The following is a 24763-nucleotide window of genomic DNA, read 5'->3' as shown; positions in this document are numbered from 1 at the left end:
ATGCTTTTGATTTCTCCATCAAATCTGAATGAGAGCTTTGTTGGATAGAGTGTTCTTGGTTTTAGGTTCTTCCCTTTCATCACTTTAAATTATTGTGCCTCTCCCTTCTGGCTTGCAGAATTTCTGCTTGGAAATCATCTGATAACTTTATGGGAGTTCCCTTGTATGTTATTTGTCCTTTTTCCCTTGTTGCTTTTAATATTTTCTTTGTCTTTAATTTTTTTTCAATTTGATTACTATGTGTCTCAGCATGTTCCTCCTTGGGTTTATCCTGCCTGGGAGTCTCTGCACTTCCTGGTCTTGGTTGACTGTTTCCTATCCCACGTTAAGGAAGTTTTCAGCTGTTGTCTTTTCAAATATTTTCTCACATCCTTTCTCTCTCTCTTCTCCTTCTGGGACCCCTATAATGCAAATGTTTGTGTGTTTAATGTTGTCCCAGAGGTCTCCTAGGCGATCTTCATTTCTTTTCATTCTTTTTTCTTTATTCTGTTCCATGGCAGTGATTTCCACCATTTTTTCTTCCAGCTCTCTTATCCGTTCTTCTGCCTCAGTTATTCTGCTATTGATTCCTTATAGTGTGTTTTTTATTTCAGTTACTGTATTATTCATCTCTGTTTGTTTGTTCTTTAGTTCTTCTAGGTTTTTGTTAAGCATATCTTGCATCTTCTCAATCTTTACTTCCATTCTTTTTCTGAGATCCTGGATCATCTTCACTATCTTTTTTCTGAATTCTTTTTCTGGAAGGTTGCCTATCTCCACTTCATTTAGTTGTTTTTCTGGGGTTTTATCTTGTTCCTTCATCTGGGGCATAATCCTCTGCCTTTTCCTTTTGTCTAACTTTCTGTGGTTGTGGTTTTCATTCTGCAGGCTGCAGGACTGTATTCTTGTTGCTTCTGTGTCTGCCCTCTGGTGGATGAGGCTATCTAAGAGTCTTGTGCAAGCTTCCTGGTGGGAAAGACTGGTGGTGGGTAGAACTGGGTGTTGCTCTGGTGGGCAAGGGCTCAGTAAAACTTTAATCCACTTGTCTCCTGGTGGGTGGGGCTGTGTTCCCTCCCTGTTAGTTGTTTGGCCTAAGGCAATCCAACCCTAGAGCCTATAGGCTGTATGCTGGGGCTAATGGTGGCTGCCAGGAGGGCTCATGCCAATGGGTACTTCCCAAACTGCTGCTGTCATTGCCCTTGTCCCCACAATGAGCCACAGCCAACCCCTGCCTCTGCAGGAGACCCTCCAACACTAGCAGATAAGTTTGGTTCAGTCTCCTATGGGATCCCTGTTCCTTTCCCCTGTGTCCTGGTGCATCCAAGACTTTGTGTGTGCCCTCCAAGAATGGAGTCTCTGTTTCCCCCAGTCCTGTAGATGTCCTGCAATCAAATCCCACTGGCCTTCAAAGTCAGATTCCCTGGAGATTCCTAGTCCCATTGCCAGATCCCCAGGCTGGGGAGCCTGACATAGGGCTCAGAACCTTCACTCCAGTGGGAGAACTTCTGTGGTATAATCGTTCCCCAGTTTGTGGGTTGCCCAACTGGTGGGTATGGGACTTGATTTTATCATGATTGCACCCCTCCTACCATCTTATTGCAGCCTCTCCTTTGTCTTTGGATGTGGGTATCTTTTTTCGTGGGTTCCAGGGTCTTCTTGTCAATGGTAGTTCAGCAGTTAGTTGTGATTTTGTTTCTCTCGCAAGAGAAGGTGAGAGTATGCCCTTCTACTCCACCATCTTTAACCTTGGGTTTGGTTTTGTAGGTCTTTTTTCTTCCCTTCCACTTTTGTTCTCTTGTGTTTCTTACCTAGAAAATTTCCTTTAGCGATTGTTGTCAAGCTGGTTTGGTGGTGCTGAATTCAGTTAGCTTTTGCTTGTCTGTAAAGCTTTTGATTTCTCTGTCAGATTTTAATGAGAGCCTTGCTGGTTAGAGTATTCTTGGATTTAGATATTTCCTTTCATCACTTTAAATATATCCTGCCACTCCCTTCTGGCCTGCAGAGTTTTTGCTGAAAAATCAGCTGAAAACTTTATGGAGAGTCCCTTGTATTTTATTTTTGCTTTCCCTTGTTGCTTTTAATATTTTTCTTTGTATTTATTTTTTGTTAGTTTGATTAATATGTGTCCCGGCATGTTTCTCCTTGGGTTTATCCTGTATGGGACTCTCTGCACTTCCTGGACTTGGGTGACCTTTTCCTTTCCCATGTTAGGCAAGTTTTTGACTATGATCTCTTCAAATATTTTCTCAAGCCCTTACACTTTTTCTTCTTCTTCTGGACCCCTATGATTGGAATGTTGGTACATTTAATATTGTCCCAGAGGTCTCTGAAAACAGAATAAAGAATTTTTCTTTATTCTGTTCCATGGCAGAGATTTCCACCATTCTGTCTTCCAGCTTACTTATCCATTCTTCTGCCTCAGTTATTCTGCTATTGATTCCTTCTAGTGTATTTTTTATTTCATTTATTATCTTGTTCATCTCTGTTTGTTAGTTCTTTAGTTCTTCTAGTTCTTTGTTAAACTTTTCTTGTATCTTCTTGGTCCATGCCTCCATTCTGTTTCTGAGATCTTGGATCATCTTTACTATGATTACTCTGAATACTTTTTCAGGTAGATTACCTATTTCCTCTTCATTTATTTGGTCTTGTGGATTTTTACCTTGCTCCTTCATCTGTAACTTATTTTTCTGTCATCTCATTTTGTCTAACTTACTGTGTTTGTGGTCTCCTTTCTGCAGGCTGCAGTGTTGTAGTTCCTCTTGTTTCTGGTGTCTGCCTCCTGTTGGGAGAGGTTGGTCCAGAGGCTTATGCTGTTATCCCCTTGATAGGGGCATTGATTGGTGTTGTGGTGATCAGAGCCTGCCCTAGATATTGAGCAGGGGCTCCCCTTTGCTCTGTGGTTGTCACTGCCCTGTCAGGGGTAGAGTCTGCTCCCTAGTTGTTGGAGTAGAGGCCCCCAGATCTGTTTCTTCACTGTGATTCTGATCTGTGGTGCAACGTAGGCAGAATTGGAGCATTCCCACTAGGAGAGAAGCCACTGAATTTTCCTTCTTTAGAGCTGTTCACCTGTGTATGTGCTCTGTTGTGTCCCCTTTCACCCATTGTGTGGGCTCACAAAGTATCTGTTGTTGGCACTGCTCTCAGTCCCACCTTAACTGTGGGTATGCTGGCAATTGGCCCTGGTAACTCTCGGACATTCTTTTCACCCAGCCACCAGCACAGGTCTACTAGGGTTAGGTCCCAGTACTGCAGTAGTCATGCACCTGGACCCACTGTGGGAACTATCAGGGCAGCTCAAACTCTGGTCTGGCCCTATTCCCACATGTACGTGCCCACAGAGCCCACAGCTGGTAAAGCCAGACCCGTCTCAGATGCAAGAGCACTTGTCCTTTCAGATGTTTTGCAGACACTGAATTTAGGAAGCTGTCAGTCGAGGTGTAAGTCCACAGCTTGTGCAGCCACAAGGAGAGATTTCAGCTCTTCTTTCTTAGCCACATAGCCCCTGGGACTCAGCTGTTGTTTCATCCCCTCCTCTGGGTGAATTTCCTAGTGCAGAGAGCTGTCTGTGCCCTTCTGGGACACCAGGGAAATTCCTGGCACCCACTAGCAAATTTCCTAGTGGGAGGAGTTATCCACACACTCCCAGGACAGCTGGCTGGTCCTGGAAGCCACTGGCGAATTTCCTAGTAGTGAAAGGTTTCCAAGTGCTCCTGGGAGAGCAGGGCTGGTTCAAGTACCCACTGATGGATTCTGGGGGAATTACTGAAGGAGATTGTTTTGAGAAGTAAAAATATCCTCTCCCACCTGTGGCACCACACCACTACCTCTTACCTACCACAGAGATTGAACCACTTGATATATGGCCCTACTGCCCAGAATTATAGTTCCTAAAATCTGAGTTATTAAACTAGAATAATGATCCAGCCAGTGGAGGTCTTTGGAAGGATGGTTAATAGTAACCTATGGCACTGAAAAATTTAAAGAGTTCTTACCAACCACCTCCCAACCCCATGTATTCCAAAGAGGTACTTGGAGGTTTCTCTACCAGTGAGATGTAGACTTGCTTCTTCATTTTTCTCATTATCCAGAAGATAATTATTGAATCACTCAAACACACACATTCTTATGAACATAATTAATTCTTTGAAATTAACTCTTTGAATATAAGCTCAAATGCCTAGGGACAATCAGATATAAATGAAACAGGAAAGTTAAGAAAAATAGAGATGGTAAGAATTATGGGCAGGTGTTTATAACCATGTGTGAATAAGAGTCCTGGGTTGCCAAATCTTTCATATTTTCAAGAGAAGTCGAGAATCAAGATTTTTATGTAAATTGTCCAGATTTTTAGCACAGTTCAGACTCAACATGACTGCCAATTTTGAACTTTTGGCTAAAAGAAAAAGAGAAATATACAATATTTTCCTGGTTACTCCATAATTTGCAAGACTGACTCTTTTACCCAATGAGTTAGTTCTTCACATTATAGAAAATAGTGTAGCTTTTTAGAAAAGACTTTTTCCACAGCAGGGCTTGGGAAGTGGAAGTGGGATGTGTGTGCAGGCCTGCCCAAAATTAGAAAGAGCTTCATTAAAGGCCTTCTCTTAGTTGCAAAATACCTAGATAAGGTTCTGAAATTACTATTTGCAAAGGTACTTAAGTTCTTAGCAAAGGGCTTTTTTTTATTTAAAACTTGTTGTTTCTAAGTAATTAAACTTTTGAAATATGAAAACACTCATATAATAAATGCATTGTTTTGGAACTATTTTCTGTGTTGCAATTTTATAAACTTATTGTCAATTCTGTTGTATACCTTGTGTTTTAAATACAGAGCTTTTGAAGAGAAACGAAAACAACAAGAAGAAAGAGAACACCAAATTAGAGAACAAATACTTCAACAACGAAAAAAAAAGTTTGAAGAAGTTACTGAAAAATTCCAGCGTGCTCATATTCCTCTTTCACAGCGGAAGAGAACAGGTGCCTTAATTTCTAGAACAATATAAAAACAAAAAATGAAAGTTATAATCACATTCTGCTTGAGCAGACAATAAAATAAATTAAGAAACAAAGTGGAAACTCAGGCTAAAAATACTACTATGCCTTTTGAATAATAGGACTTTAACCAAATGAAAATTTGCAATTTGATATAGGTTTAATTTGGAGAATTAATATTTTGTTCTATTTGTAAATTTGGAAAGCACAAAATTTGATTCTACTTAATACTGGCTTACAGTGTTTTGTCTTTTTAAAACTGATTTAATAAATAGCTTAACATAAAAATAAAATTTTAAAACATCCCAGACATAAGGAACAGCTTTTGCAAGTAAATTATATATTGCAAATACAAAGTGTATCCAAAGCATAGGATGGGGGAAAAAATTGACATAAGGCTAGAAAAATGAGTTGGAACAATTCTCTAAGAACTTTGTATGCCATGTTAGGAATTTTGTCTTTATCCAATATGCAGTCCACTTAAAGTTTTTTAACTGGAAAGAAGCCAGTTAACTGGGTCAATAAGAGATCTTACTGAAAGTAAGGGCAGCTAGTAACATTGCTAAAAATAATAATATCTTAAACATCATAGGGTTTTATTTTTTTCTAGTGTAATGTGAAGTCCTCAGTTCAGCAGTCAAGAGCTGGTTTGATGATTATGCAAATTCACTGGGAACACAGACTCCTGTCTCTCAGCTCAGCTGCCCTCAGTATGTGATTTACATAGCTTTACCCTCATGGTCATATGGTAGTGGCTGAAGCTCCAGACATCAAGTCAGTGTTGTACAGGAAGAAGGAAGAAATGGAAAGGACAGAAGGGTATACCTCTGAGCTCCCTTTAAATTGTTTTCCTAGAAGCCCCCATCTATCTGCTTATATCTAGTTGGCAACTCCATCTGCAAGGGAGACTGGAAAATATAGATTTTTTTTTTTTAATGTGGCTATATTGCCACCCCTAACTATATAGGGTGTGTTACCAAGGAACAAAGGGAAAATGGATATTAGGTAGGAAACTAAGAGTCTGTGCTAAAATTAGATTTGTTGGAAAGATAATTATCCATACAACATGGAAGGTGAATTAAAGTATAGACACATATTAAAGTAGGTAGACTAGTAGTAGACTATTTCAGTATTTGTGGCAAGAAGTGTTAAGCTGCTAAGTTAAAGCACTGCACTGGATATAGAGACAGGAGGTAATATAGTCAAGAGATATAATCAATAGATTCAGTTACTAATTTATCAAGATGGCTGGAAGAAAGACTAGGAGAACAGTGCCCCTAGGAACTAGCACAGATCCTCACAAATTTTTAGCACTCAATAAGGACTTTGTTAATGAATTAATTGGAGGATGATGATATTAATCAAGGTTACAAGTAAAGAAGAAGAATCACGTTAGAGATATGAAAGATTATTTATTAAGTTTTAAATGCATTGATTTTGAGCTTCCCATGACTCATGAAAAAAGGGAAATCAAATAACTAGAAATATGTATCTGAAACTTAAGAAAAGGATATGGAATAGAAAGTATATTTAAGAATTACTGATGAATAGATATATAGTTGGTAAAGGAAGCCATGTGGAAAGGTAAGGTAAATATTGGATATAGACGCAGATTGAAGATAGGGCCTAAAATAGAACCTTAGTCCACACTAGCATTTATTAAAAATAGAGAAATGAAAACTAAAAATGGATTTTGAAAAGTAGTTGTCAAGAAAGCAGGATGGGAAACAAAAGCAAACAAAGAAAATTGTTATAAGAGGCAAAAGAAAAGGTAGTTTTAAGAAAGCGGATGTGGTCAGTTGTATTAAATGCCTCAGAGTACTCACCACTCATGAGTATCATTTGCCCCAGAGAGGGTGCTGACTACCCAAGGGCCTAGGTACAGAAAGTGAGGAGTTTTAGTAAAAACAAATGACATATGCATTCACTCAATGGAATATAATGCAGCTATTAATAAACTGGGAAATTCTCTATGGGCTTATACAGAACAATCTCCAGCAGAGATAGATTTACCAAAAAGCCAACAAGGTTTAAGTTTCACTGTCATGGCCTCTACATCTAGTTTTATATTAGTAGTTTTGCAGTATTTTTTCTTAATGAAACCCCCCAAATTGTATAGATTCATATCAGTATACATAATATTCTACCTTCTGTGTAAGACAGGAGGGAAATTAGAATATATATTAAGGGAGGAGATCAAGATGGTGAAGTAGGAGGACATAGAACTCACCTCCCCCAACAAACACATCAAAAATACATCTACATGTGAAACAGTTCTCACTGGAAACTGGTAGAAAGATTCCTGTGCAACCAAGGCTGAAAGAAATATCCACATGGAATAGGGTAGGAAAGAAAGAGAAGCGATCAGGTTGGGACCTGTGCCCCAGGAAAGGTATTCAGAGGAAAAAGGAGATTACACAGGCAGAAGTCCTCCCTGGGGAGTGAGTGATTCTGTTCCAGCCACATATTGGGCACCCCAGTCCTGGGCTCCAGCACAGAGAAGATGAGCCCCTAGTCTGGTTGGAGGGCTGGTGGGACTAACAGGAGGGCTGTGGGAAGCCTGTACTCGAGCTTGGGAGGAGTACGCGCACACTTGCTTACTCCCAAAAGAGGGCAGAGAGGCAGATTGAAACTGTGCAGGTGGCTGACTGGTTTCCTGAAACTGCTCTGGAGCACACTGCAGCCTGAGTCAAGTGAATGCTCAATCCCTGCTTACTTCATGTCACAGCTCCACACTGGAGCTACGGCTGCCACAACCAAAGAAAGAGCTCAGCCATGAGACACAGAGGCAATTCAGAACCAAAGGGGTATCCTTTGGGTGAGGGCAGCCATTAAGGACACTTGCACAGGCAGCACATCAGAAGAAGCCCAAACTCTGTATGTGGCCAAACTGTTGCAGCCTGCACCTGGTCACACACCAAGAGCTCACACTGGCCCCTGTTGTTCCAGCACTGCTCACCTCAGGGGCAAGAGTGCTGGTGCTGGGAGAGGGGAAGCTCACACTTAAATGGAACAGAGCTAGCTCAGACCCAATCCTTAGGGCTTTTGCCCCAGCAACTTGGGACCTAACTCTGACCCCAATAAGGCAGTGACAGTCCCTGAGCAGAGAGGAAGCCCCCGCTCACTCCTGGCTCTGGCCCTAACCCCTCCTTCTCCAGTCCCACACCCTTCCAAAGTGATAGCTGCCAGCACACCCTGAGGAAAGACATGACTTGTGTTCATGTCAAATCCAGCCCTCCCACCAAAACCACTGGACACACAGGCTGTATAGGGATGCTCCCACATAAGGACACCCCTTCAAGACAGCAATAGGTAGCTATTTCACCTAATTTCATAGAGACAGAGACTGTTAAGCAAAATGAGAAGACAGAAGAATTTGTCTCCATTGAAAGAGCAAGAGAAAAAAACAAATAATGAAACAAATATTTTACCAGATAAAGAATTCAAAACAATAGTAATAAGAATTCTAACTGAATTAGGGAAAATATATACAATGGAATATTAGCCACAAAAAAGAATGAAATTCTGCCATTTGCAACAATATGGTTGGACCTATAGAGTATTATCCTTATTGAAATAAGTCAGAGAAAGACAAGCTCTGTTATCACCTACATGCAAAATCTAAAAAATAAAACAAATGAATGTATATTTAAAAACAGAAATAACCTTACAGATACAGAGAACAAACTAGTGGTTACCAGTGTGGAGGGTGAAAAGGGTGGGACAAATAGGGGTATGGGTTAAAACAGGGGTCCCCAACCCCCGGACCGCAGACCACTACTGGTCTGCAGCCTGTTAGGAACAGGGCCACACAGCAGGAGGTGAGCAGCAGGCAAGCAAGAGAAGCTTCATCTGCCACTCCGCATTGCTCCCCATCTCTGGCATTACTGCCTGAACCATACCCCCACCCCTGTCTGTGGAAAAATTGTCTTCCATGAAACCAGTCCCTGGTGCCAAAAAGGTTGGGGACTGCTGGGTTAAAAGACACAAACTACTATGTATAAAATAGACAAGCAGCAAGGATATACTGTACAGCACAGGGAAATATAGCCATTATTTTTTAATAATGTTAAATGGAGTATAATCTATAAAAATATTGAATATCTGTGTTGTACACCTGAAACTAATATAGTATTATAAATTAACTATACTTCAACTTTTTAAAATAGAATATATACTTATGTATGTTTGTATTCGCATAAACTGATAGAATACACAAATGACAAATAAGAACAAGACTTCCAAATGTGTATTTTATTTTTTTGATTTCTGAACATGAATATATTACCTGTACAATATATTAAATTAAAATTTTAAGAAAATGTAATGCCATGAATGAAGAGCAACAACAAAGCTATGGTAAATAACTGTTTATTTAATTGTCTATTGGTTTAGTTTATTCCCAAATTATGAGAGTTAAACCAAAGGTTCACCCAATGTGCATGATAGCTGATGCTTCCCCTTGCTTCAAAAACGGGATTGGGGGCTTCCCTGGTGGCGCAGTGGTTGAGAGTCCGCTTGCCGATGCAGGGTACGCGGGTTCGTGCCCCGGTCCGGGAAGATCCCACATGCCGCGGAGCGGCTGGGCCCGTGAGCCATGGCCGCTGAGCCTGCACGTCTGGAGACTGTGCTCCGCAATGGGAGAGGACGCAGCAGTGAGAGGCCTGCGTACCACAAAAAAAAAAAAAAAAAAAAAAAGGATTGGGAGTTCTGATGAGGTCAGAAAATTTTTGGAGTCAGAGAATTGTTGGAGTTAGAATATTAGAGCAAAAGAACTGGAATGAGGAGCCTAGTGGTTTAAATGAAATAATAAAGCCCAAATACACCGTAAGTACTCAAAAAAATGTAAGCTTAAATTTTCATCAGTGAGTATGAGGTAGTGACTAGAAGGTCATTAGACAACAGCAACAAGAAAGAGTAATGGGTGTTTGTAAACTGTTCGTAAAACTACCTTAGTTTTAAAGGTAGTTTTTAAGTTCTCTTTGATAGACAATAAGTGGTGAGTGTTAATAAAAGCGAAGTCTCAGACTAGAGTCTAGCACAACTCAACATTTTTTAGCAAAGCAGACACAAAATGATTGGTACTACTTGTTCACTAAGCTCAATAAAGTCCCAGTTCTCTGTCCTTTTAGGTGCTCTGACTACACTTTATGTGAAAGGTCTACTCAGACTTACACAGTCACATTCCAGAGACAAAATGTATGTGCCTTCTGGTATTGGACCATCAGAAATGTTCCTGTTTAACAGCTGGAGCCAAGACTAATCAGAGATCAAACCTCAATACCATCTGTAAGGATATAGGGTATAGACCTCCCTAGATTCTTATTCTCTGTTCATGCAAGGGTAGAGAGTGATTAAAATATTTCAGGAAAGTCCACTTGTCTTAAATATCTTCAATTTCAACAAGGAAAGTCCAATTTTAACATTTATCTGGCCATTAGTTTTACCAATAAGCAACCATTTGGGACATTGATTATGCTAATTAGAAAAACAATCAAAATTTAAAGCTTGATAGTTTCTGCCTCAAGAGGATTGGTCCTTTATGATAAGAATATCCAACAAACCATCTTGTAACTGTGCATTTTTCTCTAGTATTTTATGCAATCACCCCTTGACTCTAGAGTTCAAGTTTGAACTAACCCATTCATAAAAATATACTGGTTTTGCTTAAACATTTTAAGGTAAATAACAAACATTACAATAGTGGAAAAGTCTGAGGACATGGGTTTTTTAAAGGAGAAAGGAGGAAACAGTTTGGTAGTGTCATTGGAGAGCTGGAAAGTCACCTACTCTACCTTCAGACCTTCAGTTATTTTTAGTTATTTGTGCCTCCCCATAAGAGGCTGAAGGAAAAGCAATATCCTTTAAAAAGCAGCTATGTTTCAACTGAAACAAGAAGGTGTGTACCAAAGTGCACAATGGAAATTCTTGAGAAAGTGAATACTTATGGGAGCTAGGGTTGGATTAGAGGTTGTGCAGAGTGGTATGTGGATGAGTGTCCATATAATGTATGACCTTGAACAAGTTACTTAGCTTCTCTATGCTCCAGTTTCCTCAGATGCAAAATGGAGATTCAAATAGCATCTGCCTCAAAGGCCTTTGTAAGAATTAAATTAATTAATACTTATACAGTGCTTAAAAATAATGTCTTTAACGGTAAATACTCAATAAATGTTAAATGGTGTTTTTATATCTTCCCCTTTTCTTCATAAGAATATTTGTAAATTTTGTCAGGAGTTTATGGAACTATGAAATCAGATATCATGGAGTTTGCATGCCAGAATAAAAAGGCTGGACATTTCTCAATGTTTCATTTTTCCAAATAAATATTCTTAAAATTGGCAATGATAATTTTGAGGTAACTTTCTTATTGGGGAATTGGGTGTCTAAATTTAAAATATTTACATTATTCTAAAAAATATTTTTTTACAAAAATTTTAAGGTAGCATTTTATCATTGACCAATTAAATTATATGTAAAGAGAGTGTTGAAGATGAAGTGATTCTGTATTATTTGACCTTTATTATCCCCTTAGTTTTTCAAAAACCAGTTCCTCCATTAGAAGAGGCCCTCAAACAAATTCAGGAATCCAACTTAAAATCAGAGGTAAACCTTCCCTCTTGCCACAGACCAATAATAGACTGGAGGTAAGTAATTTATGATTATCATGTATAATTACTAATATATAATAATTAAATAGTTCTCCAGTTGCTAAGTTTGTAGGCCTTTTCCTCAGTTACTCCTTACCTCTGTTTTAGAGTTTACTATTTTATTTTCACACATTGAATTGAGGTAGAGTACAATATAAGCTGCTTCAAGAGTAAGTAGGAATTTTAATTTGTTGTCTTTGGTATTACAGTGCTGTCTATGTTAGTAATTTTTCTATGGGAATTATCATAAAAACCATTTAAAAATATTGATATTGGTTTTACTGAGAGAAAAAAATTTTTGAGTTGTAATGATATAAATTTAGGTAAGAGGAGTAACTTTATGGTAGAAATGGGTTTTTCCTCACTGAAAATCTTTCCTGGATATCTTTAAAAAGCTACGGTGCCTCTTGGTTCCTCTCCAGGTTAGTTTAAATGAATTATCTTGAAGCAATAGTATGGACCAACCAACCAGAGAGTACCCTCTGATATTCTGTATTTTCCATTTATTTATTATAAATGTTTCTTGAACCTACTATGTACATAACATTATATCAGGCATTGAGAAGGGGATATGGAGAAGTGTAATATTCAAAAATATAGTCCCGGGCTTCCCTGGTGGCGCAGTGGTTGAGAATCCGCCTGCCGATGCAGGGGACATGGGTTCGTGTCCCGGTCCGGGAAGATCCCACATGCCGCGGAGCGGCTGGGCCCGTGAGCCATGGCCGCTGAGCCTGCACGTCCGGAGCCTGTGCTCCACAAAGGGAGAGGCCACAACAGTGAGAGGCCCACGTACCGCAAAAATATATATATCTATATCTATCTATCTATCTATCTATCTATCTATCTATCTATCTATATATATATAATCCCAAGAGTATAATCTAGGAGAGAAGGAAAATAATGCTTCATAAAGTATAGAACAGTACCAAATGGGTAATGATAATAATATTTAATATTAATTTATGTAATGATGTCTACAATTCATATGTAATTTATGTTAACATTTTACCTGTTTATAATGTTATTTACTAAAGTACTTCCATTTTTAGAATACCTGTGGCAAATAGTTCCCTTGGTCAGATCTAAGAACAATTAAATTCATTCAGTCTTTATTATAGTTCAAGAAAGACTTCATGGAATAAAAAACTCTTCAGCAAAGCTTTGAAGAAAATAGGAGTTAGTCATGAAACAAGTGGGTAGATGGTATTCCAGACAGAGGGATGAGAGTAACAGAAGGAATGATGTGTTCTAGGAGTCAGAGATGGCTGAATAATAGAATGCAGAATACCAATAGCTCAGTAGATGTGAGATTGGAGAGGTAAATGATCTACATGCTAAGGAATATAAACTTTATCCTGAGCATTTAGGAGGAGTCAATGAAGGATTTGAGCAGATGGGAGATAAGATCAACTTTTCTTATTTAACATATCATTACAATCTATTGTGAACAAGTGTGGATAACTGATTGAAAGAGGACAAAACAGGAGGTGATTTCAATATATGTAATTGAAATTACATGGGTCTAGAGCTCAAGAGAAAGATCTAGACTTAAGTCATTTGAAGCCAAAACAATGGATGAGATCAGCTGTGGAGATTATATACTATGACAACAGAACTAGGTTAGAACACTAAAGAACAGTAACATTTAAGGAAGTGAAAAAAAGAGAAGCCTACAGATAGGAACAGAATGTCTGATACAGGACTATATAGCGAGAGAGGTTAGAACTAAGGAAGTACAGACTTTAATGGGGAAAAAAAGCAGTTTACAGAGATCAAATGGCTTCTAGGGAATCAGTAAAATAAAAAGTTTGTATCAGTCAGTATACTGGCAGAAAACATGTAATGTTTAAAAGGGGTAATGAAAAAAAGGTTAGTAAAGAGACTGGGAAGCCAACAGTGGATGATGAAGCAACCCCAGAACTGACAACAAAGTCAGTATTACCACCACAGACCTGAATTGAAAAGAGATATAGTTATATGAGAGGGCTGCTAGGTAGAGGAACATTGCCACTACTAAACCAAGCCCAGCAGAGAGGAAGCCAGAGGAACAATTATCAAAAACCTCTTTCTTCTGTCACTCTCCCATCTCTTCCTAGTACATTTCATTGGTCAAAGTCAGCCATAAATCAAAAGGCAAGGGATCATTTGGTCTCTGCCTAGCAGAGACAAGTAGAGAAGTATGGAAAGTGAATCAGGAGGGGCAAAGAGAAAATATCCAGCTTAGAGGCAATGTGTCCACTATACTTCACAACAAAAAAGTCACAGTGGCAACTTTTGTCAGATAAATTTCAGTGGAGGGACAGGGACAGAAAAGAGATTGCGGTGAGTTGGAAAGAAATGGAGAGCAAGAAAAAAAAAAAAAAAAAAAAAACCAAGTGTAGCTTGGCTTTGAAAGGAAAAGAGCTGTAGAACAATAGCCAGAGGGGATATAGGGCCAAGATATGGCTTTTTCCCTTAAGATGGAAGAGATGTTATCATGTTTAAATATGGATGTCAAACTGATGAGTAACAGAATTGCAGTCTAGAAAAGTAGAGAATAAAAATGTGAAGTGTCTTAAGTACCTATTATTTGGACATTGATTAACAAGGTTATACATATGAATGAGATATGGTCCTCTGCCCAAGAAGGGTTTGCAGTTACATTATAATACTGTTTAATGGTAGTTACATCATAAGAAACAAGTAATACTGCATTATGGGGGCAGTTACAGAAATACTAGCAAAGTGATAAAGAAGTACAAAATTTGAAGTTGGAGAGGAGACTTAAAGGATGAGTACCAGTTGTCTACTATAGTACCATAGGTTGATTTTAGTCATGTTCAAGCCTACATTGTTGTAAAAGGCAAAAGCACCTAAGGAAATAGAACTTGTTCAGAGTGGCAGGACTGTAGTATGTGTTGTTGGTAGGACAGGAGATTATCTAGAAATGTAGATTGAGATCAGATATGAAATGCTTGTATGTCTAGGAACTTTTAATTTTTATCCTATAACTAGTAGAGAACCAATGGAGGTTTTTAAGCATGGAGTGATATAATCCTCTTTATTATTATTGAAAGATAATTGGTATGAATGTTGGAGAATGAAAAGAGTGGAAAGAAATTGGAAGCAAGGAGACTAAAAACACTTAATGGGCTAATCCAAGGGATAGATCATTACTGCCTAAACTAAAATAGTACTATTTTATATAGTGAGAAAAGGATAAATCTGACAAAGAATAAAAATATTTTGAGTGGTTAGAAGGAAAAGATGAGAGAAGAAATAATGAAAGTGCCTTTTCACAGCAGAGAAGAGACATAAATAAGAGTTTAAGAATGTTGATCAAATAGAAGTGTACGAATTGGAGTATGGAACATGGGAGATGAAGAGGATGTGAGCTTACTGCCCCTGACAAAGAATTCAAAAATACATCCACATGTGGAACAATTCTAATGGAAAACTAACTGGAAACATGCAGAAGGACTCCTATACAAGCAAGGCTGTAAGAAAGATACACATGTAATTGGCTAGGATGGGAAGAAAAGCATAAGGTAAGAGGCCTGTGCCTCTGGGAGAGGACCAAGAGGAAAAGGGAGATCACACAGGCAGACATTCACCCTGGGAAGTGAGTGGGTCAAGCCACAGACTGGACGTCCCCCTCCTGAGGTCCTACATATAGGAGACAAGCCCCTTTGGCTGCTTGGAGAACCACTGAAAGTCTAGAGAAGCCTAGACTCCACTCATGAGGAGTGTGCAAGTGTTAGCTTACCACCAGACAGGGCAGAGAGAGGTGAGCCCTAGTGACTGCTGCCTTGCCACACCCCCCAGTCTGAGCCAAGTGAATGTCAAGCCCTGCTCACTCCAAGCCAGAGCTTGGCCCTGGATCTAGGCCAGACAGGACCTGGGAAAAGACTCAATCTAAAGATGCAGAGGCTACCTAGAGCCTGGGGTGTGGTCTAAGTGGAGCAGTGTCCATCGTTTGCAGTTACTTATACAGCACCCCAGAAGCAGCCCAGACTTCTGATAGCAGTGCAGGTGCTTGAACTACCATGATCACCATTCCATGCTCCCCAGTTCCAGACAAGCAAATGCTCCAACCCTTCCCACTCCACGCCATAGCCTTATACTAGATCTGGGGCAATCACAACAGGGGAAAAGATGCAAACTTAGGCTGCATCTGAGTGGAGCCACAAATGCCTACAGGGCAGCATATCAGCCCTCTGTAAGCATCTGAGCCCCACTTGCTTCAGCACTCCCCACCTTTGGGTCAAAGGCCCAGTGCAAGAAGAAGGAAAAATACACACTTAAAGGAAGCAGAACCACTTGAGCCCAAATCTCAGGGCCTCTGCTCCAGCAACTTCAGAGCAGATCTCACCCCTGACAGGGCAGTGATGGCCACTAAGCAGAGAGGTAGTACATCTCACACACCACACAGGCTCTAACTCCTCCATTACTAGCCACATTCCCTACCAAGGTGGTAGAGGCCAGCATACCATGAGGAAAGATATGACTGGCATCCACATCAAATCCACCAAATGCACTGGGCACACACAGTCTGCATAGGGACACACCCACGTAAGAACACACCTTCAAGACCACAATAGGTAACTGTTTCACCCAAAATCACAGGGATACAGAAAATTAAACAAAATGAAAAAGCAGAGGAACCTGCAATCTAAGATTGTCTGCCCAGCAAGATTATCATTTAGAATAGAAGGTGAGATAAAGAACTTCTCAGACAAGCAAAAACTAAAAGAATTCAGCAATACTAAACCTACCCTAAAAGAAATGTTGATGAGTCTTCTCAAAATGGAAAAGAAGTAAGACTCTATCAGAAAAGGGAAAATCCCAATAGGAAAGACATATGTATGGGGATTGAAGATCACTTAAATAAGCCAGTACATAGATTAAAAGACAAAAAGTTGTAAAAGCAACTCCTAGTACAATAAATACTTATGGGATAAATATGAAGCTGTAAAAAAAAATACATCAAAAACAAAATATTGGGGAGGGGAGTAAAAAACGTAGATCTTTTAGAATGTGTTTGAAGTTAAATGACTATGAGTTCAAAGCAGGTAGATATAATTATGAGTTAACATATATGAACCCCATGGTAACCACAAAGCAAAAACCTAAAATAGATACTCAACAACCAAAAACAAAGGAACTCAAGCATACTACAAAAGAATATCATCAAACCACAATGGGAAAAACGAAAAGAAGAAATCAACAGAGGAAAAAATATAAAACAACTGGAAAACAAGTGATAAATGGCAATAAGTACATGCCTATCAATAAATTACTCTAAATATCAATGGATTAATGCTTTAATCAAAAGACATAGGATAACTGATTGGTTAAAAAAAATACCCTTCAATATGCTGCCTACAAGAAACTCACTTCAGGGCAAAAGACACACACAGACTGAAAGTAAGGGGATAGAAAAGGATATTTCATGCAAATAGAAATGACAAGAAAGCAGGGCTAGCAATACTCATATCAGATAAAATAAAACAGAGGTTATAATGAAAGGCAAAAAGAGCATTATATAATGAGAAAAAGGGATCAATACAAGAAGAGGATATATACTCTTTAACATATACACACCCAATACAGGAGCACCTAAATGTATAAAGCAAATACTTACAGACATAAAGGGAGAAACTGACAATAGTACAATAATTGTAGGAGACTTTAACACCCCACTGATATCAATGGACAAATCATCTAGAAAGAAAATCAATAAGGCAATAGTGGTCCTAAATGACACAGCAACACTAGCTGGACTTAACAGATATCTTCAGGACATTTCATCTAAAACCAGCAGAATACACATTATTATCAAGTGCACATGGAATATTCTTCAGGATATATCACATACTAGGTCACAAAACAAGCCTCAACAAATTTAAGAGGATAGAAATTATATCAAGCATTTTTTTCAACCTCAGTGTTTCAATTAGAAATCAACTACAGAAAGAAAAACAGAAAAGAACAAACACATGGAGACTAAACAACATGCAACTAAAAACCAAGGGTCAATGATGAAATCAGAGTAAATCAGAAAATACTTCAAAACAAATGAAAGTAGAAAACAACTTTCCAAAATATTGGGGATACAGCAAATGCAGTTCTAAGAAGGAAATTCATAGCAAGACAGGCTTTCCTCGAGAAATAAGAAAAATCTCAAATAAACAACCTAACTTACCATGTAAAAGAATTAGAAAAAGAACAAACAAAGCCCAAAGTCAGCAGAAGGAAGGGAATAATGATATCACATACACATGGAATCGAAAAAGTAATACAAATGAATCTACGTACAAAAAAGAAACTGACAGAAAGATTGGTTCAAGATGTGGAGTAGAAGGACGTGTGCTCACTCCCTCTTGTGAAAGCACCAGAATCACAGCTAACTGCTGAACAATCGTTGACAGGAAGACACTGGAACTCACCAAAAAAAATACCGCACATCCAGTCAAAGGAGAAGCCACAATGAGACAGTAGGAGGGTTGCAATCACAATAAAATCAAATACCATAACTGCTGGGTGGGTGACCCACAAACTGGAAAACACTTATACCACAGAGGTCCACCCACTGGAATGAAGGTTCTGAGCCCAACGTCAAGCTTCCCAACCTGGGAGTCTGGCAATGGGAGGAGGAATTCCTAGAGAATCAGACTTTAACAGCTACAGAGACTTGATTGCAGGATTTCAACAGGACTGGGGGAAAAAGAGACTCCTCTCATGGAGGGCATACACAAAGTAGTGTGCACACTGGGACCAAGGGGAAGGAGCAGTGACCCCCTAAGAGACTGAACCAGACCTGCTAGTGTTGGAGGGTCTTCTGCAGAGGCAGGGTGTGGCTATGGCTCACCGTGAGGACAAGGACACTGGAAGCAGAAGTTCTGGGAAGTACTCCTTGATGTGAGCCCTCCCAGAGTCCACCATTAGCCCCATCAAAGAGCTGAGTAGGATCCAGTGTTGGGTCATCTCAGGTCAAACAACCAACAGGGAGGGAACCCAACCCCACCCATCAGCAGACAAGCTGATTAAAGTTTTACTGAGCTCTGCCCAGCAGAACAACCCCCAGCTTTACCCACCATCAGTCCCTCCCATCAGGAAACTTGCACAAGCCTCTTCGATAACCTCATCCACCAGAGGGCAGACAACAGAAGCAAGAACAACTACAGTCCTGCAGGCTATGGAACAAAAACCACATTCACAGAAAGATAGACAAAATTAAAAGGCAGAGAGCTATGTACCAGATGAAGGAACAAGATAAAACCCCAGAAAAACAACAAATTGAAGTGGAGATATGAAGCTTTCAGAAAAAGAATTCAGAAAAATTATAGTGAAGATGATCAAGGACCTCGGAAAAAGAATAGAGGCAAAGATCAAGAAGATGCAAGAAATGTTTAACAAAGACCTAGAAGAATTAAAGAAAAAACACCTACAAGAATTGAAGAACAAACAAACAGAGATGAACAATGCAATAACTGAAATGAAAAATACACTGGAAGGAATCAATAGCAGAATAACAGAGGCAGAAGTATGGGTAAGTGACCTGGAAGATAAAATAGTGGAAATATCTACCGCAGAGAAGAATAAAGAAAAAAGAATGAAAAGAAATGAAGACAGACTAAGAGACTTCTGGGACAACATTAAACACACCACCATTCTAATTATAGGGGTCCGAGAAGGAGAAGAGAGAGAGAGAAAGGACCCAGAAAAATATTTGAAGAGATTATATTCGAAAAATTCCCTAACATGGGAAAGGAAAGAGCCACCCAAGTCCAGGAAGTGCAGAGAGTCCCAGGCAGGATAAACCCAAGGAGAAACATGCCAAGACACATAGTAATCAAACTGACAAAAAATTAAAGACAAAGAAAAATTATTGAAGGCAACAAGGGAAAAATGACAAATAACATACAAGAGAACTCCCATAAGGTTAACAGCTGATTTCTCAGCAGGAACTCTACAAGCCAGAAGGGAGTGACATGATATACTTAAAATGATGAAAGGGAAAAACCTACAAACAAGATTTCTCTAACCAGCAAGGATCTCCTTCTGATTTGACAGAGAAATCAAAAGCTTTACAGACAGTCAAAAGCTAAGAGAATTCAGCACCACCAGACGAGTTTTGCAACAAATGCTAAAGGAAATTCTCTAAGTGGGAAACACAAAAGAAGAAAAGGACCTACAAAAACAAACCCATAACAATTAAGAAAATTGTAATAGGAACACACATATCGATAATTACCTTTAACATGAGTGGATTAAATGCTCCAACCAAAAGACACAGGCTCTCTGAATGGATACAGTGGATACAACAAGACCCATATATATGCTGTCTACAAGAGACCCACTTTAGACCTAGGGACACATACAGATTGAAAGTGAGGGGATGGAAAAAATATATTGCATGCAAATGGAAATCAAAAGAAAGCTGGAGTAGCAATACTCATTTCAAATAAAATAGGCTTTAAAATAAAGAATATTACAAGAGACAATGAAGGACACTACATAATGATCAAGTGATCAATCCAAGAAGTTAGAACAATTATAAATATATATGCACCCAACATAGGAGCACATCAATACATAAGGCAACTGCTAACAGCTATAAAGGAGGAAATCGACAGTAACACAATAATAGTGGGGGATGTTAACACCTCACTTACACCAATGGAGAGATCATCCAGACAGAAAATTAATAAGGAAACAGAAGCTTTAAATGACACAAGAGACCAGATAGATTTAATTGATATTTATAGGACATTCCATCCGAAAAAAACATATTACACTTTCTTCTCAGGTGCACATGGAACATTCTCCAGGATAGATCACACCTTGGGTCACAGATCAAGCCTCAGTAAATTTGAAAAAACAGAAATCTTATCAAGCATCTTTTCTGACCACAGTGCTATGAGGCTAAAAATCAATTACACAGAATAAAACGTAAAAAATACAAACACATGGAGGCTAAACAATGCAATACTAAACAACCAAGAGATCACTGAAGAAATCAAAGAGGAAATTTAAAAATACCTACTGACAAATTACAACAAAAACACGACGATTCAAAACCTATGGGATGCAGCAAAAGCAGTTCTAAGAGGGAATTTTATAGCAATACAATCCTACCTTAAGAAACAGGAAACATCTGAAATAAACAACCTAACCTTGAACCTAAATCAACTAGAGAAAGAAGAACAAAAAAAAACCCCAAAGTTAGCAGAAGGAAAGAAATCAAAAAGATCAGATCAGAAAGAAATGAAAAAGAAATGAAGGAAACGATAGCAAAGGTCAATAAAACTACAAGCTGTTTCTTTGAGAAGATAAATAAAATTGATAAACCATTAGCCAGACTCATCAAGAAAAGAAAAGGAGAAGACCAAAAACAATAGAATTAGAAATGAAAAAAGCAGAAGTAACAACTGACACTGCAGAAATACACAGGATCATGAGAGATTACTACAAGCAATTCTATGCCAGTAAAATGGACAACCTGGAAGAAATGGACAAATTCTTAGAAATGCACAACTTGCCAAGACTGAACCAGGAAGAAATAGAAAATATGAACAGACTAATCACAAGCACTGAAAGTGAAACTCTGATTAAAAATCTTCCAACAAACAAAAGCCCAGGACCAGATCACTTCACAGGCAAATTCTATCAAACATTTAGACAAGAGCTAACACCTATCCTTCTCAAACTCTTCCAAAAGATAGCAGAGGGAGGAATACTCCCAAACTCATTCTACGAGGCCACCATCACCCTGATACCAAAACCAGACAAAGACGTCACAAAGAAAGAAAACTACAGGCCAATATCACTGATGAACATAGATGCAAAAATCCTCAACAAAATACTAGCAAACAGAATCCAGCACCACATTAAAAGGATCATACACCATGATCAAGTGGGGTTTATTCCAGGAATGCAAGGATTCTTCAATGTACGCTAATCAATCAATGTGATAAACCATATTAACAAATTGAAGGAGAAAAACCATATGATCATCTCAATCAATGCAGAGAAAGCTTTTGACAAAATTCAACACCTGTTTATGATAAAAATGCTGCAGAAAGTAGGCATCTCAGAAGGAACTTCCCTCAACATAATGAAGGCCATATATGACAAACCCACAGCCAACATCATCCTCAATGGTGAAAAACTGAAACCATTTCCACTAAGATCAGGAACAAGACAAGGTTGCCCACTCTCACCCCTATTATTTAACATAGTTTTTGAAGTTTTAGCCACAGCAATCAGAGCAGAAAAAGAAATAAAATGAATCCAAATCAGAAAAGAAGAAGTAAAGCTGTCACTGTTTGCAGATGACATGATACTATACCTACAGAATCCTGAAGATGCTACCAGAAAGCTACTAGAGCTAATCAATGAATTTGGTAAAGTAGCAGGATACAAAAATAATGCACAGAAATCTCTTGTATTCCTATACACTAATGATGAAAAATCTGAAAGTGAAATTAAGGAAACACTCCCATTTACCATTGCAAAAAATAGAATAAAATATCTAGGAATAAACCTATCTAAGGAGCCAAAAGACCTGTGTGCAGAACATATAAGACACTGATGAAAGTAATTAAAAATGATACAAATAGATGGAGAGATGTAACATGTTCTTGGATTGGAGGTAACAACATTGTGAAAATGACTCTACTACCCAAAGCAATCTACAGATTGAATGCAATCCATATCAAACTACCAATGGCATTTTTCACAGAACTAGGACAAAAAATTTCACAGTTTGTATGGAAATAAAAAAGACCCCGAATAGCCAAAGCAATCTTGAGAACGACAAATGGAGCTGGAGGAATCAGGCTCCCTGACTTCAAACTATACTACAAAGCTACAGTAATCAAGACAGTTTGGTACTGACACAAAAACAGAAATATAGATCAATGGAACAGGATAGGAAGCCCAGAGATAAACCCACACACACATGATCACCTTATCTTTGATAAAGGAGGCAAGAATGTACAGTGGAGAAAAGACAGCCTCTTCAATAAGTGGTGCTGGAAAAACTGGACAGCTACATGTAAAAGTATGAGATTAGAACACTCCCTAACACCATACACAAAAATAACTCAAAATGGATTAAAGACCTAATGTAAGGCCAGCCACTATCAAACTCTTAGAGGTAAACATAGGCAGAACACTCTATGACATAAATCACAGCAAGATCCTTTTGACCCAACTCCTAGAGATATGCAAATAAAAACAAAAATAAACAAATGGGACCTAATGAAATGTAAAAGCTTTTGCACAGCAAAGGAAACCATAAACAAGACCAAAAGACAACCCTCAGAATGGGAGAAAATAGTTGCAAATGAAGCAACTGACAAAGGATTAATCTCCAACATTTACAAGCAGCTCATGCAGGTCAATATCAAGAAAACAAACAACCCAATCCAAAAATGGACAGAAGACCTAAATAAACATTTCTCCAAAGAAGATATACAGTCTCAGACTTTTTTTTTTTTTTTTTTTTGGCAGTACGTGGGCCTCTCACTGTTGTGGCCTCTCCTGTTGTGGAGCACAGACTCCGGACACACAGGCTCAGCAGCCATGGCTCACGAGCCTAGCCGCTCCGCAGCATGTGGGATCTTCCCGGACCGAGGCATGAACCCATGTTTCCTGCATCAGCAGGCGGACTCTCAACCACTGCGCCACCAGGGAAGCCCAAAGAAGATATACAGATTGCCAACAAACACATGAAAGAATGCTCAACATCACTAATCATTAGAGAAATGCAAATCAAAACTACAATGATATCTTCTCACACTGGTCAGAATGGCCATCATCAAAAAATCTGCAAACAATAAATGCTGGAGAGGGTGTGGAGAAAAGGGAACACTCTTGCACTGTTGGTGGGAATGTAAAATGATACAGCCACTATGGAGAACAGTATGGAGGTTCCTTCAGTAACTAAAAATAGAACTACCATACGACCCAGCAATCCCTCTACTGGGCATATACCCTGAGAAAACCATAATTCAAAAAGAGTCATGTACCAAAATGTTCATTGAAGCTCTATTTACAATTGCCAGGACATGGAAGCAACCTAAGTGTCCATCAACAGATGAATGGATAAAGAAGATGTGGCACATATATACAATGGAATATTACTCAGCCATAAAAAGAAATGAAATTGAGTTATTTATAGTGATGTGGATGGACACAGAGTCTGTCATACAGAGTGAAGTAAGTCAGAAAGAGAAAAACAAGTGCTGTATGCTAATACATATTTATGGAATCTAAGGGGGAAAAAAAGTCATGAAGAACCTATGGGCAAGACGGGAATAAAGACACAGACCCTCTAGAGAATGGACTTGAGGATGTAGGGAGGGGGAAGGGTAAGCTGTGACAAAGTGAGAGAGTGACATGGACATATATACACTACCAAACATAAAATAGGTAGCTAGTGGGAAGCAGTCGCATAGCACAGGGAGATCAGCTTGGTATTTTGTGACCATCTAGAGGGGTGGGATAGGGAGGGTAGGAGGGATGGAGATGCAAGAGGGAAGAGATATGGGAACATATGTATATGTATAACTGATTCACTTTGTTATAAAGCAGAAACTTACACACCATTGTAAAGCAATTATACTCCAATAATGATGTTTAAAAAAAACATAAAATAAGACTATGATCAGTTATATGCCAACAAACTGGACAACCTGGAAGAAATGGACAAATTTCTAGAAACATACAGCTTACCAAAACTGAGTCAAGAAGAAACTGACAATTTGAACAGACCAGTCACTAAATGTGAAATAAACTTTGCAATTAAAAAAAAAATTGCCTAGCAAACAAAATTCCAGAATGGGACAGCCTCACAGGGGAATTCTGTCAAATGTATAAAGAAGAACTAATAGCTGTCCTAATCAAACTATTCCAATTAAGAGGATGGAACACTCCCAGGTTCATTCTACAAGGTCACCCTTACTGTGATACCAAAACCAGGCAAAGACACTACAAAAAATTAAAATTACAGGCCAGTTTTTTTATGAATATAGATGCAGAAATCTTCAACAAAATATTCACAAACTGAATCCAACAATACATAAAAAGGATCATATATCATGATCAAGCTGGATTTATTCCAGAGTCACAAGAGTAGTTCACATACACAAATC

General features: G+C 38.7%; 1 protein-coding gene across 1 annotated transcript in view; it reads left to right on the top strand.

Moving 5' to 3' along the window:
* The window catches only part of CEP126 (centrosomal protein 126), a 149109-nt gene that overhangs the window by 47759 nt on the left and 76587 nt on the right, over positions 1–24763 (top strand). The window contains 2 exon segments of the mRNA XM_059070246.2: positions 4811–4956; positions 11507–11618. Coding sequence (XP_058926229.1) covers positions 4811–4956; positions 11507–11618 — 258 coding nt within the window.

This window comes from Kogia breviceps, chromosome 7 (genome assembly GCF_026419965.1).
Source record: "Kogia breviceps isolate mKogBre1 chromosome 7, mKogBre1 haplotype 1, whole genome shotgun sequence".
Classification (NCBI taxonomy): Eukaryota; Metazoa; Chordata; class Mammalia; order Artiodactyla; family Physeteridae; genus Kogia; species Kogia breviceps.
The sequence above is the reverse complement of the archived record's forward strand: the minus strand, read 5'-3'. Positions and strand labels throughout refer to the sequence as shown.